This window comes from Rhineura floridana, chromosome 5 (assembly GCF_030035675.1).
Source record: "Rhineura floridana isolate rRhiFlo1 chromosome 5, rRhiFlo1.hap2, whole genome shotgun sequence".
Taxonomy (NCBI): domain Eukaryota; kingdom Metazoa; phylum Chordata; class Lepidosauria; order Squamata; family Rhineuridae; genus Rhineura; species Rhineura floridana.
In genome coordinates this window covers 27,002,637-27,019,061 of record NC_084484.1, presented here as the reverse complement: position 1 = coordinate 27,019,061, position 16,425 = coordinate 27,002,637, and the positions used below count along the sequence as shown (strand labels likewise).

At 40.1% G+C, this 16,425-nt stretch overlaps 1 protein-coding gene across 5 annotated transcripts in view; it reads right to left on the bottom strand.

Annotated features, from left to right (window-relative positions):
* SCEL (sciellin) overlaps window positions 1-16,425 on the bottom strand; it is an 83,828-nt gene that overhangs the window by 25,405 nt on the left and 41,998 nt on the right. For all 5 annotated transcript variants that reach the window (XM_061630075.1, XM_061630076.1, XM_061630078.1 and 2 more), the window contains exons 9-12: window positions 13,917-13,955; window positions 10,451-10,522; window positions 1,049-1,117; window positions 198-257 (exon numbers count right to left, since the gene is read on the bottom strand). In XM_061630075.1, the coding sequence (XP_061486059.1) occupies window positions 198-257; window positions 1,049-1,117; window positions 10,451-10,522; window positions 13,917-13,955 (240 nt within the window). The remainder of the gene's footprint in view (window positions 1-197; window positions 258-1,048; window positions 1,118-10,450; window positions 10,523-13,916; window positions 13,956-16,425) is intronic.

The following is a 16,425-nucleotide window of genomic DNA, read 5'->3' as shown; positions in this document are numbered from 1 at the left end:
TGGCAGTTTATCGTTAGTTACATTTAATTTTTGGCCAAAGAAAATATCAAATCAGCTGGAACTTTCAGTTTCATACTGGCCTGTATAAATTCTGTTCACTCTTCTCCCCATGTCTTTCTCTTGTGGTTACAACCGAGGCTCTCTCCATAGGTTTATATTTTGAATTAAAATAAGCAAAACAGCCTTCTAAGACTTACCCCTGGTCACTTTCATTGCCTTTGGCTTTGACTTCGATGAGATTGTCCAGTTCTTGGCTTCTTTAGAGATTAAGAAATATTTCAATAGTTATTTAAAATTTGCAAAGCAAATAAACACATGAAATATAGCTGAAGTATACTGATGTGTAGTTAAGTTAGATTTAATTTTCAGGTTCATACTGTCCTGTACAGATAAGCACTGTCTTATGTCATATTTAGCATTTGTATACCAGCTTTACTCTACAGAGCTCAATGCATCCTCTATGGGCTTATCTCTTTTTATAAGGTTGGCTATAATCAGGGATTATGGCTCACCAAGACCAGTCAATTAGCTTCATAGCTACATGGAAATTTGAACCCAGGTCTCCTGTGCTCACCTCCCCCTAGTCCAAGTTCAAGACTCTGGCCCAGGGTTTGCACAACTTGGAACAAGCAGGCTTAACACAACCATCACATGATGGTAGCATGTGAGATGTCTAACATCGCACATCCGTCTCTCTGTCTTCTGAAGTCCCAGACGGGTAATAAATAAATAAATAAATAAAGGCTGCTCAGCTAGTCCCTAGTGAACCGTTATACATGTTGGTGGGCTGCACTGAGCTTGGTGGGTCACAAGTTGTACAGGTCCATTCTGACCACTACACCACACTGGCTGTTGTAAAAAACAAACGAACAAACAAAACCCCACAAAAGAATGCCGACAAATTATATCCTTCTTCTAAGAAGTTCGGGGCAGCAAACATAGTTATTCCATTTTATCCTTGGAACAAGACTACATGAGTTGCTTAGAACTTAGTTCCCACACTTAGTTAACATTCTAAAAACAACATTGCAAATGTAGTAGGACCTACCTCCCAGTTCCCTCTTTATTCATGGCTCTGTTAGCATCTGATCCACTGGGTTTAGATGGACATACCTGCCTACAAAACAGATAAAAAGGATCAATCTTTTTTTAAAAAGGTGGTTTATGTGTGTAATCATACAGCTTAGCCAGATTAAATGCACAAACTATAATGATCTTCCAGAAGAGTTAGAAAGATTACTCCTGACACAGTTATAGTTCAGGTACTAAAGCAGAGAAAAGACAAACTCCAGTGTTTTAATTTTGTAAGAGAGACACACACCCTTAAATTTCAGAACATTCTAGTGTTATGAAAAAAATGAAAATGGGCTGCCTTCAAGTCGATCCCGACTTATGGCGACCCTATGAATAGGGTTTTCACGTAAACAGTATTCAGAGGTGGTTTTACCATTGCCTTCTTCTGAGGCTGAAAGGCAGTGACTGGCCCAAGGTCACCCAGTGAGCTTCATGGCTGTGTGGGGATTTGAACCCTGATCTCCCAGGTCGTAGTCCAACACTCTAACCATTATACCACACTGGCTTTTCTAGCGTTATAAGACAGGACAAAACAGTTTGTCATCTTTTTTCCTGAAACCAAAATGCCACAACCTCTTCCGTCTTTCCTCGGAGGGAAGGTGGACTAACCCCTTGATCATTTTGGTTACTTTTTCTGTAATGTTTCCAATCCTTTGATATCCCCTCTGAAATGGGAGGACCAAATGTACCTGTGAAACACTTTTGGACAGGTTGCTGACTCAAGCTCTGTTTGGATGTCCACTCTTGTGCAATGACATTTGTATGCTGGAGATACCAGGGTTGCACTTATTGGCCATATCCTCTCTGTCATGTCCCTGTTGCCTGGTCCCACTGCCTTCCATGCAATGCTTTAGAATCCCATGCATAGAGAAGGCTTTAGACCTTCCTACTCCACTACATGGAAGACAGTGGATCCTGGCAACAGAGACACAACAGAAGGTCAGGGTTAATGAGCACAGCCCCACTCTCCCCCCTTATGTGATTGTAACTGCATACAGCTGAATGTCCAGGCAGCCTTTTAGAAAGGCTACAATCCTAAACTCACTGACAGGAACAAGTTCTGTAGAATTGGCTAGAAGGCTTAATTCTGATGAACATTTTGATGAATGTCATGGTGAGTTTTACCTGCATTTATGATAAATCTAAAATGACTTTACCTTATGATTCATTATGAGCAGTGAGATGAGGTGAATCTAAAAATCACAGAGTACTACTTTTATTAGGTTCATCGAAAATGTAACAAAACAGTGAGCTTTCAAGTTCTCCAAAATTATTCTTTAGACTGCATGTTCAGCAAAATAAAAGGGAGGATTAAAAAACTGGGCACAATGTAGGAGCCCAAGGCCTGCAGATTGTCAGAGTATTGGGACAGAATGCTGAAAGTGCAAACGAAGAGAGCAATCCAAACCCTAGCTGGGGAGCAGCATCTGAAGACTTGCTGCTTGCGCCTGTCACAGCAGAAGGTGTGGGGGGTGAGATTTCCCTCATTTATTTATTTTTGCTGCGCTAAAAAGAATCAAGCTTCGGGGGCGGTGTCTGTGGAGCTTTGGGTCCAGAAGACTCAAAGTCACCAGCACCCGACCCCTGCCCTGAATACTCCATTCCAGGTTTTCCTGTTGCCTACCACCAACATGACAACCACTGGCAGGAGCTTTCACCCCGGCTGAGTACTCACCACCACCAGCAGTGCTCCCACTATGCACCATCCTAATTTCATCGGTGGTGGTGGGAAACTCTTAATAGCTTAGCCTCTTTCAGATGCAAAAACAATTTCAGGAGGCAGAGGCTGCTGGGAATATGTTCCTTCATATTCTGAAAATACAATATCTAGAAATTACTTGCATGTGTGCAAGACAGATATCTCATTCTGAGAGTAACTAGTTGTCTAGCGATTCTCACATTGTCGTAAGTTTGGACTGTACCATGAAGGAATTATATCCAAAGAACAGCTGGGGGAAAAAGGCTTGTAGTGATGTAACCAAGTCAAAACAAATTGATTATGAGAGAACTAAGGAGGACCTTCTCCTGCAGGTACCTATTACAATAACCGGCCACAGTGCACATGGAAATGTTAGGAAGCATTTGCCGCAAGTTCCAAATTTAGAAATTTATTATAAATATTTCATGCTGGAGGGGATGGGCAAAAAGGATGTAAAAAGCTACAAGTGAACCCTACAATTCTCCCATGCCTGTACAGTATTTTTATTTATAGAATTTCTTGTAAGAGCTAACCCAAAAATGAATACTTTAAGAGAAGAAGTTACATCATTGAACTTTGTGTCTCAAGTGAATACATTTAGAAATGGCACTGCAATGGGCAGATCAGGCTGCTCTCTCCAGGATAAGGCTATATGGGGTTCTGATCACACCAGGTCAGTAGCAAGAATCTAAATACAGCACTAGCCAGATTTATTTTGTGGGTTCATGGGGATGCTAGATATAAAAAAAGGAAACACTTTCCCCAAACTCTTTCATTAGAGTACGTAAGCAGTGCAAATTGCATTCTCAAGCTACTTCATGTAAAAGCACATTGAGACATTTCATATATCGAGGACAGACAGAGGTGAGGCAGGCAAAAATGTGCCGATATTTAGATATTTCCTCATACAATGAGGAAATAATGCAAAAAATCTCAGTAAGCGTGGGAGCAACCTTCAGGCTTCTCCAGAATCTGAATGTAAATAGGGGTCTATGTGAATAAATTCATATGCCATGCATTGTGATGTGCCCACCACCACCAAAAAGAGGTGGGTGGATTGCATAAGCAGGATTTATGCATGTAGCAGCATTAACTCATAAAGGTTCTGTTCCCATGAAAGTTCTAAATAAGGTGAAGGACATTCATGAACTGAAGACTTTCTTGCTCACCCTGCAATATGTACGACCTGCACACTAGAAGTATGTATGAATTAGCTCAATGACTGAAACATCTAGTGATGATCTCAAACAGCAAGCAAGATCAAGCAAAATTAAATTTCCAATGGAAGCAGTTCACCACTCTGCAGGATGAATCACCAAGTGATATATATAAATTGTAATTCAGCCATCTCAACTTCTAACCCAGCCAGCATAAAATGAAACACTATAACTTTCCAGCCTTTCTGATTTGTCTCATAAATCAGAGTCTCTCTTTTTCTCATGGATAAAAGTTAATGCTGATTGAGTTGGCAACAAGTCAGATCCCCACCAATAAAGTGCAGTGCAGGACGCCAAGAGCATTTAAATAGGATTGCAAACAAAAAGCTCACACAAGTTCAGTGGCTTAATCCTAAAAGTACTGACATTATGTAAGTGTTTAGGATACCAACAGCTATAATGGCATCTCAAAATTATATTACACTGGAATTTCGGGGGGGGGGGCGACCATAATCTACAAATAAGACAGTTCAAATGTTTGAGGCTTTAGCACCACTATCAATAGAGCAAGAAGTACATGGACCACGGTTACAAAATGTGCTTTAGTGGAGAGACATGTTTATTTTCAAAACGACTACTGCAGACTTTTACTGCTGGCATTGGCATTGGCCCATAAATTTAGAGGACCAAGTGTACAATCCTATGATCTTCTCAGAATAAAGTCAAATTGAGTTCAATGGGATTTACTCCCAGGTAAGTATGTATCCTAGGGAGAAAGAACCATTGAGTGCAATGCAATTTACTTCTGAGTTAAGAAAGTAATGGCCTAGAAATGCTTTTAGTTACCTATACATTTATGGGTGTGTGGCAGACCTAATGTAGCTGCGCATGGAGAATTTTTTTTTATTATTATTATTATTAGCAATAGTAGTACTACTACCACTATCACTACCATCACCACCATTATACTTAATTGATGAAGGTAAATGATACATACAATTTGCAATCTAATGCAAACAAAGACTGGGATATAAACATCCAACAAGCCTTTTTTGTTTGTTGGAAGGTCTTCAACAAGCACTGAAAAGATAATGGAGATGGCATCTGTGCTATCTGATATATAATGAGATATTCCAAAGGATAGGTGCCACCACACTAAAGGTCCAATTTCTACATCATATGGAACCTACCTAAGGATGGGAAGTCCTCTCCTGCAGAACACAGTGACCAATTGGGTATATAAGGGATGAGACAATATTTTAGGTGTCCTGGTCCTGAGCTGTATATGGCTTTATTCACTAGTACCAACATCATGAACCTGGCAACAACCAGTGCATTTCTTTCAGCAGTGGTATAACATGGTGACAACATTCTGTTCCAGTAAGCAGTCAAGCCACTGCATTTTGTATTAGCTGAAGCTTCTGGGTCACCATGGGGAGCAGCCCCACATAGAGTGCATGCAATAGTCCATTCTGGAGGACACCAGTGCATAGATAACAGTGGCCAGGCCGTGCTAGTCCAAAAACGGCTGTAGCTGTCTCACCAGCTGAGGCTGGTAGAAGGCACTTCTAGTCACTGAGGTCACGGGGCCTCTAATGACAGAGATGGATCCAGGAGCACCCTCAGACTACAAACCTGTTACTTCAGGGAGAGTACAACCCCATCCAAAGCAGGCAATTGACAAGTTATGCAGACTTTGGAACCAGCGCTCACCCACAGTGCCTCCATCTTGCCAGGATTTAGATTTAGTTTGTCGGCTCTCATTCAGTCCACAACTGAATCCAGCTACTGATCTAGACCTGACACAGCCTCTCCAGATTCAGATGTTACAAAGAAATAGAGCTGGGTATCATCAGCATACTGATGACACCTTCCCCCAGATCTCCTAATGACTGCTTCCAATTGCTTCATCATATAGATGTTAAATAGGACTGGGGACAGGATGGTACTCTGTAGCACCTCACAGCACAACTGCCAGGGGGCCTTAAATGAAGATCTTGAAATGAAGAATTTGGGCAGATCTTTTCCCCTTCTTGAATATTTTTTTGTATCCACGTCAGTTACACCGATTCTACATGTCTATTCTCATTGGCAAAAATATACTGCCTGAACCCCTTATGTGCAAGGGCATGTACCAGTGCAGACTCTGAGCCTATGCATACAAACAAGGCTTTCCAATTTATTTCAACAGCAGGGAAATGTCCACATATGCATTCCACTGAGTCACCCATATTATCTTGTTTGTTAGTGCTGCTGCTCTTAGCCCATTAACTTAAGCAATAAAAGAACAAGCAAACTCTCTTTTCCTGTAGGTGAGTTGGCAATGAAAAGCTTAATTTGACATCATAGAAATCTGGGACCCAACGAAAAGAGGACTGCCTTCTAACACAGTGTCATCAGTACTGTCTGACTGTGATGGGCCAAGGCCATTTGTGTCCAGGTTGGCACTCACTCACTCGGCAATCTGTAAGCTAGCCAGTAATTGAAGTAGATACAGGAATAGCATTTGTTCCAATTCAGGACCAGGACACAGTTTTCATCTCTGCCAAGACATTGACCAGACAGTGCCAGGCTTATTTAAATTCTTCTCACTGAAAGCTAGACCACAAACAGTAGCCAAGAATTAGGAAACTAAAGAGCATGTAGCCAACTATGAAAACACGTTTACAGTTTGCCAAAAATATCCTGAGCTGCTGAGTACAGTAATTTTCAGAATTAAACAGATGGGAAGAAGCTGCCTTTCAGGATGTTTTGAGAAGTGGTATGAGGAAACAATTACTGTGAAAATAATGGCAACTTGCTCAGTTATTCTTTCAGAATAAACATAGCCTCCTAAACTCCTCACAAGCTCTATTGACTTCACTTTTTAAAAAAGCACATTTGAGTACACCACAGCAATTCTATGTGCTAGCTATTGCTAGTCGGGCGGTATATAAATTTAATAAATAATAATAATAATAATATAAAACATAAAACAATTAGATTATTCATACAGTGAAGTCGTAAACCTGGGATATTTGGCTGCAAAGGTGAAACAGGTGATAACACTTGTTGCTAAGAGGAATGCTGGTCTCAAGTTAATTCCACACGAAGTCAGATGAATTAAGGCTATTTTGCCTTGCATTGGAATACAACCTACAGGACAAGAAGCATTTATTTGCAGGGCCAAAAGGAAAAAAAACACTCTTTAAAATCAATTGCATTTTCATAGCCATTAGCAATATTTTCATTAATGCCAGGCATGAAAATAACTACTAGGATAATATCTTTCCATTTCCTGCTTTTGAGCATAATTTTTTCCTATATAGCTATGATACTCCAGTAAGCATATGGTATTATGTGACCTTCAAATGCTCTTTAATAGATTACAGCTTCCTTGATATGTCCATGAATTGCTGGCTTGCACCATTCCACAGGTGTGGCCATAACGAAGAACTGATAATACAGTTTGGCTGAGAATATACAATACTGTTAGTATTTAAAAGCATAAGATTATCCTGCTGCCATTAAATGCTTTCTGAACTTCAGTGCCTCTGAAAGTAGTGGAGGGAAGATTTCCATTACAGCTTCAAATCTTTTCAAATGCATTTTGATTTCTGCATTGGGCATCAGAATAATTAATACAGGCCCAAAATCTGACAACTTTTGACATGTGTGTGCCATTTTTGCATTATTTGCATACAAATTAAGAATGCATTTTCTACATCCCCATTACATTTCTTCCATTATAACTACACTAATTTGTGTTTTAATAAAACCTTGTAAAAAAATAAGTCGGCTTTAAAAACATAAAATATGACGTTTCCTTTGACAACAGTTTATATGGATGTATCTCACTGGTGTCACCTATGGGATTTTTGAGCCCCCACCCGGTATCAAATTTGGTCCCAGGGCCAAATTCAAGGATGCTTTACCAGGACCAGAGGAAAGCATGTTCCCAATTAAGCTTCTCAAGCGGCTTACAGTTTAGATACGGATACAAAATAGCCATATAGCAAGGTTACCATAGCAACTTGTAGCTCAGTCAAATACAGTTACCACAGCTCTCTACCCATGGTGAAACCGGAACAGAACACTTGATATGCTAATAAGAACCACTGGGGAGGGTGAATATGAAATGAATGAGGACGGGATTAGGAAAAGGTTTAAACAAGCCTTTTGTAAGTGGGTAGTGACAGCAGCATCTCCTACTTAATTCACTGATATTTTATTCTCTAAGATCTCCAGATGTGACAACAAAAATCTTTCATCAACATACTGTTTAGTTCCTAGAATATTTCATGACGTAACGTCTTTCAAGAGGGGAGTGATGAATGTTCCTCGACTATGCTGTTGGATTCCAATGTGCTGTATGCCGCAGGATTTATTAAAGAAGTCTGATTACATACTCTAATCTATGAACAAAGATGCTGGAAAATCATCTCTAAAATAATTGCACACCTCTGACCCAAATCAAGTTAACTGAGGCTAGAGTTGCTAGGAGGTTTGAACCCAGAGACTCCAAAAGCAGAAAGTGGCAAGCATCCAAAAAGCCAAGAATAAAAAAGGGGAAACCCTAAGATGCTGGAAAATGTGGTGTTTATTTTCAAAAATAAAATTGCAAGGACACACAACATTATTACACGTATAATGCAAAGTGCATTACTGCATGAAATCATATTCTACATAACTAATCTGTACAAAAAAAAATTCCACTTACATGGCCTGGTCTGCAATATTCTTTTCTAGCAAAATGTTTTTTCAGAATGTTGGATTGCTGTATAAAATACTTTTCAGATGAACAATTGTGTTTAATCCTTAAAAACTGACTATATGGTAAGTTCTGTCTTAGTGGTTTAGAGTGGGAGCTGTCAAACCCTAGATAAGTGTTTCTATCTGTGGGTTTTCTATATATGGAAGTGCACAAATGATCACCTTGTTTCCTGATTAATAAATTAATTTTCTAGACTATGGTAGAGATCAGATTGGATGTTAACGCTCCTGCAGTTCACAAATTAGAAACACATTGTCTATAAACCTCCACCAACATACAACCTGTTCTGCAAAAGGACTGGAAGCTGCAGTAATATCTTTTTCGAAGGATTCCATGTACAAATTGGCTATTTCGGGGGCCATGGGGCATCCCATGAATTACTAAATTTAAAGTAGTTCTTACACATAACTATTTCTGCCAATGTACAGAGAAAATGTGATGCTTCTGTGTGCTACTGTTTTTCTTCCTATAAACATGGGGTGAAAATTAATTCATTTTCAATAAAAGCACAAGGTCATTCCCCCTTCTCGAAGGATGATGCAGCTGTGGCTACCACAGTTTTAACGGCATTTTCTTTGCCAAATCTGTCATCTGTCCCAGCCTCCCTACTGAGTGTGTAGCACACCTGGACTAGAGCAGGCAGGAGAATCAAGTAAAAAAAACTACTGAGAGAAAACAAGTGGGAGAAGTCATGGCTGCTTCATCTCCCAAGTTGCCTCAGCTGTAGATTTAAAGTTAAAGATGGAAACTCCAGGGTTACATCCCAGATACACTAACTGGTACAAGTGAGCATAATCTCTCTTTCATTTGACTTTTTCCCTTTTTCCGATTTTATTCTTTCCAAGCAAATAACAGAGAATGTAAATCCTAATTCTCCATACATATTTAAAGCTATTCCCCAACCCTCCACTTTCCCCAAGTCATTTATATTCAGTGGCTAATTTCTAAAAAGAAGCCAGAGCTCAAATCTATTAGAACTCTGTTCTGTCACCCCTGGAAGCCCAGCGTCCATGAAGGCCAGGCTGTAGTTGCCGTGGCCTGCTTTGTAAGGAAACACATAAATGTATATTGCTAGAGAAATTGTGTGTTGGTACATGTGTCTAATGAAGGGGATGGCTTCTCAACTGTGATAAATTAACACGTATGTGGGATGTCGTTGCAGGAACAGGGCCAAAGTGAATAATCTAATTTTACCTTCAAGTTAAATGTTGAACTACAAATTAAATAGAAAGGTGCATAAAGAAATCCCAATGGTTTCTTCTTGGGAAAGCACCTTCAGAAGCGAACCATATTCATTGGTGAAGTAGCGGAAAAAAGGATACTTAACCATTTCCCCAACCTCCACTTTCACACTGGAAATGCTCCCAACAAGCCACTTCCAACGTTGGGTTTCAGCTGCATGTTTGCAAGGTATCCCCAGGGGATGGAATCATAACAGAAATAAGTGGGTGGGGGAAGAGTTATGCACCTCTTCCCTCCTGCTATTTTTCTTCTGCAAATTTACCTCTTCAAAATCTACTTTGCCTAGAAGAAGCAGAAGATTGTTTTGTTGCAATTATTTTCATGAAATTTGCACTGGATTTTGGGGACATAAATCACAGGGGATGTATAAAACATCTCACCACAGTTGTTGCTACTATCCTGGCTTAAATCTCTCTCACTAAAATCAGTGGGACTTATAGCGCTTTGCTTTGTACCCAATAGCAATCATTGTTTATCATATCATCATATAGTGCACCAGTGATCAATTACATTGGTTTGTGTTACCTAGTTCTGGCTGGATCACTCACAACAGCATTTGACTTGGCAGATGTAATCGGTTCTGATGAGTAGATAGTCCTGCAGAACAAAACCGAGTATTTATTTGATGCAGAAGTAACAGTTACTCAAGAATAATTTTGTTGACCGAGAGGATTCCTTCCTTACCAGCATCTACAACAAAGGCTGAGGCTCTTTGTCTAGGATTATGCTATTCTTTCACACAGGCTCTCTGCAATATGCCCAACTTCCATTTATCTCCTGGTGCTTTAGCTCCTTAAAAGCAGTGCATGAATTACAGAAGAGTTGCCTATCTCTTGTGACAGCTTCTCTTTTTGGAAGGCTTCATTGGGTCCATGCTTTGACAAAAAGTGGGGTGAATCAGTGGGTTGGGTCTGTGGATTTCATTAAGCCCCCCCCCTGCTTTCCCCCATAATTTCAGCTCTGATTAAAATGATTTTAGATATCAGGCTGAGAAAGAACTCTACCTGAGACGCTGTAAAGCCACTGCTACTTGAGTTGGTCATAGATGACCCATGATCCGACTTAGAACAAGGCAGGTTCTTATGTAACTAGATGAATTCTGGATCTAAACAAAACCTATAAGGTAGCTATAAGGTGTGCACTGCTTGATTCTAGATGTCTATTGGCAGATACTCTAATATTGATGAATATGGCCTGATTTGATGTTTCACTCCGATTGTCATCACAGCATGTATCTTCTGTTTCTGACAGCTCTGGCAAAACATAGCACTCCCAAGGAGCTAATGCAGAACATCCTCAAACCCTCCTGCTGACAATACCATCAGCAGCAACAAGAAATGAACAATTAAAATAACCTGGGCCCATATTATTAAGTAGGAATATTGCCTCCTGCACGAACCTTTCTATGGATTGGATCCAGATTTAGAGTAGACCCATTGAAGTCAATGGGACTTTAGTTAGTCATTACTTAAGTGTGACTAAATCTGAAGCCAACCCTATGTGCTGCTTAGGGATAAAATGTGAGGAGGGGCTTTGTTCTGATTGCCATCACTTCAGTCAAGTCAGGTGGTATCTGAGGCAGAGCTCTCACACACTGCTGTAAAATCAGAATTTTAAAATGATATTCCTATGGTAGCCCACCTGTCTTCATGGTTTAGTAAAGACCTATTAGGGGTTTTTTGAATTAGGTTTGTTATTTTTTAGTTTCTAGTGTGGCTTTGCATGCTGTTAGATATACTGAAATGTTAATTTGTATACTATTTATACATTGCTTTTTTATTATTTTCAATCAATTTCAGTTGGGGTTCAGACCTGGTTTTGGCAAGAAAATGCCTTGGTCGCCCTACATGATGACATATGTCAGGAGAGAGATAGAGGCAGTGGGTCCCTATTAATCCTCAATTGCTCAGCAGATTTTGATAGCATCAACCATGGTATTCTCCTGGAGCAGCTGTCCAAATTGGGGCTGGATAGCACTGCTTTGCAGTTGTTCCAGTCCTACTTGGATGATCGCTCTCAGAGCGGTTCAGCTCCATGTGGGGTTCTGCAGGTTCGAGTTTATCTCCCATGCTATTTAACATCTACATCAAACCACTAAGTGGAGTCATCTGGAGATTTGGAGTAAATTGTCAGCAATATGCTGATGACATACAACTTTATCTCTCTTTTACATCTCCAGGTAGATGTGATAGATGGATGTCTTGCCTTGGTAATGGACTGGATGAAAGCCAATAAACTGAAGCTGAATCCAGACAAGTCTGAGGCACTGTTAGTGGGTGGTTCCCTAGACCAGATGGAGGGGTTGTGCCCTGCTCTTGATGGGGTTATACTACTTCTGAAGGAGCAGGCATGTAGCTTGGGAGTACTTCAGGATCCACTACTGTTGTTTGAGAAGCAAGTGGCCTCAGTGGCGAGGAGTGCCTTCTATCAGCTTCGGCTGGCAGCCCAGCTACAACCCTATCTGGACAGGGATAGCCCAACTTCTGTTATCTATGCTCTGGTAACCTCTAAATTGGATTACTGCAATGCGTTATACGTGGGGCTGCCTTTGGAGACAGTTTGGAATCTGCAGCTGCTGCAGAATTCAGCAGCCAGACTGCTCACTGGGACAAGATGGTTTGAGCACATGACACCAATTCTGGCACAACTGCACCGGCTACCAATTAGTTTTTGGGCCCAGTTCAAAGTGCTGGTTTTAACCTATACAATCTTATACAGCTCAGGACCCCAATACCTCAAGGACCATCTCTCCCTATATGTAGTACCCTCTGCTTGGCATTAGAGGCCCTTCTTCATGTGCATCATCCAAAGAAGGTGCAAAGAGTGGCAACATGAGAACGGGCCTTCTCAATGGCAGCCCCCCATTTGTGGAACACTCTCCCTAGGGAGGTATGCCTGGCACCATCATTATCCATACTTAGCTGCCAAGCAAGAAAAAAATCTTCTCCCAAAAGCAACCAAATAATTTAATTAATAAATAAGTATTTTATTGTATAATACTGCATACTGATTTGAGTATGACACTACAGAAATCTAGTAAACATGTAATTTGTTAAAACAATTATAATAAACGTACAATCCAAATGATGTCTGAAGATATGCTTAAGGATGTTTATGTGTGTGCAGAATGTGGATATCAATATGAGCTTCATAATAACAACTTCATAAATATGTCAGAAACCTGTTCTATGGCTCACAGACAGATGAAATACTTCTGCATAACTCACATCTACCAGGGGAGAGATTGGTAGATTTTGCCTGCAGTTAGGAAAGTAAACTATGGCTAAAATACCCGATGAGACAAATCGCTCTATTTCCCTCCTTTCTTCATCCAAAGAACCTAGGGCAGCACACATATTAAGATAGGTTGATCATGATTTATCTTCAAACAAACTTTGTGAAGTAGATCAGTCTCAAATAGATAGTATGGCATGTAGGACTACACAGTGAGTTTCACAGCTCCATGAGGCTCCCTGCACCAAATCCAACTCTTTTAACTAGCATTTCACATTGGAGGGGGGCAGTGCTAGAGCAGGGGTAAGGAACTTGTGGTCCACTAGATGTTGTTGGACTATAATTCCCATCATCCCTGATCATTGCCCATGCTGGCTGGGGCCAATAAGAGTTGGACTGAAGGGCCAAAGGTTTTACAGGAAGATACTAAAAATTACCACCTTGGAAATGACACTAAATACCATCTTGCATGATAAACCCAATCTCAAACACTGCTCCTACTTTGGAAGCCATTCAAGTTGTAATTGGTGAATTCAAAAGGTGGCCAACAGAATCATGCAGCAGTCATATACCCCACAAAGTAGATCTATTTTCTGGAGAATGTTATAGTCATATCCTCGAAAGAAAAGGTTTCCATTCCATTTTTTATATTTTTATTTTGTCTAGTGTAACTATGAAATAAATCGTAAAGAACAGATGCTGACCTGTACACTATTTCCAAGCTTAAAGTCTAAATACTATGAAATAAAATACATACATCTTTGGTCCTCCTCCTTTGTCTGAAGTAGTGGGAACGCTAAATAGATAAATAAAACCTCTGGTTAGAAAACGTTTATCCTTTTTTCCAGTTATATTCTGGATAAGTTCAAATATCCATATCAGCTCTGGCTAATCAAACATGGAGAAATTCCAGGGCTGAATTAAACAACAACGGTAATCTTGATTTCAGTCAGTCAATTGATGCAACACATAAATTAATGCCAAGGCAGCCCTATTATGTTTTCTAATACAGGGTAGATCTTGTACCCATATACTTGCAATGCACAGAAATTATGAGGCATATCTCTGACATCTCTCAGAAAATAAGAGTTTTAATTGCATCCCTGCTGTGTGCCCCTGCTGATCATCTGTGAAGCAATGCAATACATGAATATTTCAGGAATAAAACACAAGCTTTGTGCACTTGTAACTCCAATGGGGAGTTAAACATTATCGCTACAACACAGCCCACTCGTTAGTTCCGCTGCCTTCAGAAGTTAGGGAGGAGGTGGCCCGGGAGAGGGCATTCTCTGTGGCCCCTAAGTTGTGGAATTGCCTCCCCAGAGACGTGTCTGGCACCTTCATTCTGCAGTTTGTGTCATATGCTGAAGACACACCTCTTTACCCTGGGCTTTGACACTTCCGATACATATTTTATATTCTCTTGACTGTAATTTGTTTTTAAATGGTTTTAATATATTATTTTTAAATTGCCATGGACAATTGCAACAACAACAACAACAGAAAAGATATGGGAATGGCAGAATCACAAACTGGCTGTTACTTGTCTCCTTCTTTCCTGGTGGAGAATAAGTGTTAAGAGAGCACAGGAATCTTACCGGATATTTGTGAAATATATTTACAATTTAACAAAAGGAAGATGGGGTAATATGGTAACAGTGCTAGGCCCAAAGAGCTCCAGCATCCACCTAGCTTGTAGGTGAGGACCTGTGCACCTCTCTTTTGAAGAGGTGAGTGGCCTCTTTATGTGACAAGTGTCATCTTTACTCTTCTTCACATATTTTCACATATCAAATTTCAAAGTTAGTCAAAGTCAATCTATGGGTAGGGATAGGCAAGTCTGTCCATTTCTATTTCTCACAGTTTCTCATTTTCCCAGTCTTCAGTTCAATTCACATTTCCACATTAGTTTCCATTTTTTTAATAAAAAAAAAGTCCTTGTGAAAATTCATCAGCGAATTTATCCTAATATAAACATGTTTGTATGTAATTGTGCCTAATGTTTGCAAAGCAATTTTGCCTAATATAATTAACGTTTACTGTCATTTTCACTAATGTAAGTATTTTTATGCACACTTTACCATAGCACAGCCTTTCCCAGTCTTTGGGTCCCTAGATGCTGCTGGGCTATGACTCCCATCAGCCTCAGCCAGCGTGGCCAATGGTCAGGAATGATAGGAACTGTAGTCCAGCAACATCTGGGGACCTAAAGGTTGGGGGAAACTGCCATAGTATATGCATTTTCATACATATTACTTGACTGGAGAACTGCACTGAAAAAATTGAAGAAGTGAACATTTTGAAGGATGGCTGTGCTTTGGTTCACGTATTGTTTTGGAAAGTGCAAATTAGGTAAGTTCATCTCTCAATGCGAACTGAATTGAACTTCTCCCAGATCCCTATCTGTGGGCCGTTTCATATATGACATGGTAGCAAAGAACCATTTGCCACCAAGTATTTTATTATTATTATACACCAAGTATACGCCCAATGAGGAAATGAAGCCCATCCAGACTCCCTGATGAGGATGCTTGTACGATATACATGTTTGCAAATGCATGTTTGTTGCGTTCATAGCTTATATTTTTAGATGTACACTTTTTAAAAAATGAGACACCTGAAAATGTTGTGTGAAGTAGTCATAAATCATATTCTAAAACAGAATAATCAAATAAGCACTGTGTTTATATTTACAGTTTGTTCTTGGTGACTACTGCTGCAGCTGTATTTGGCAGAGCACAGGAATGCCTGTGTGAAGAAACACAAATGCTGAATTCATTTGCATGTTGAACATACATATTTCAAAAGAAGTGTAAAGGGCTAGGAAATGGGTGCATGTGTATGTGTGATACTTAGCCATATGACACTTTGTTTTTTTCAGCAATCCTTTAAAAAAACCTTGCAAGAAGTGCACTATTATTATTCCCATATTTGTCTAAAGTAGCCTGAGAAGTTCATCATGCAAGAGGCATGATTTGAACTGGGGTCTTCCTGGTTCACTCCTTAATTGCTGATACTCCTACCTGGCCCATGTTTGCTGGCATTTTTTAAAAAAATTGTGCATAAGGACACAAGAAGAGCCAATGGCCCATCTAGTGTAGCATTCTATTCTCACAGGTGAACCAGATGCCTATGGGAAGCCTGAAAGCAGGACCTGAACGCAACTGCCACTTGTGATCCCCAGCAACTGGCATTCAGAAGCATACTCTGATAGTGGAGGTAGAGCATAACCATCATGGCTAGTATCCACTGATGGCCTTATACTC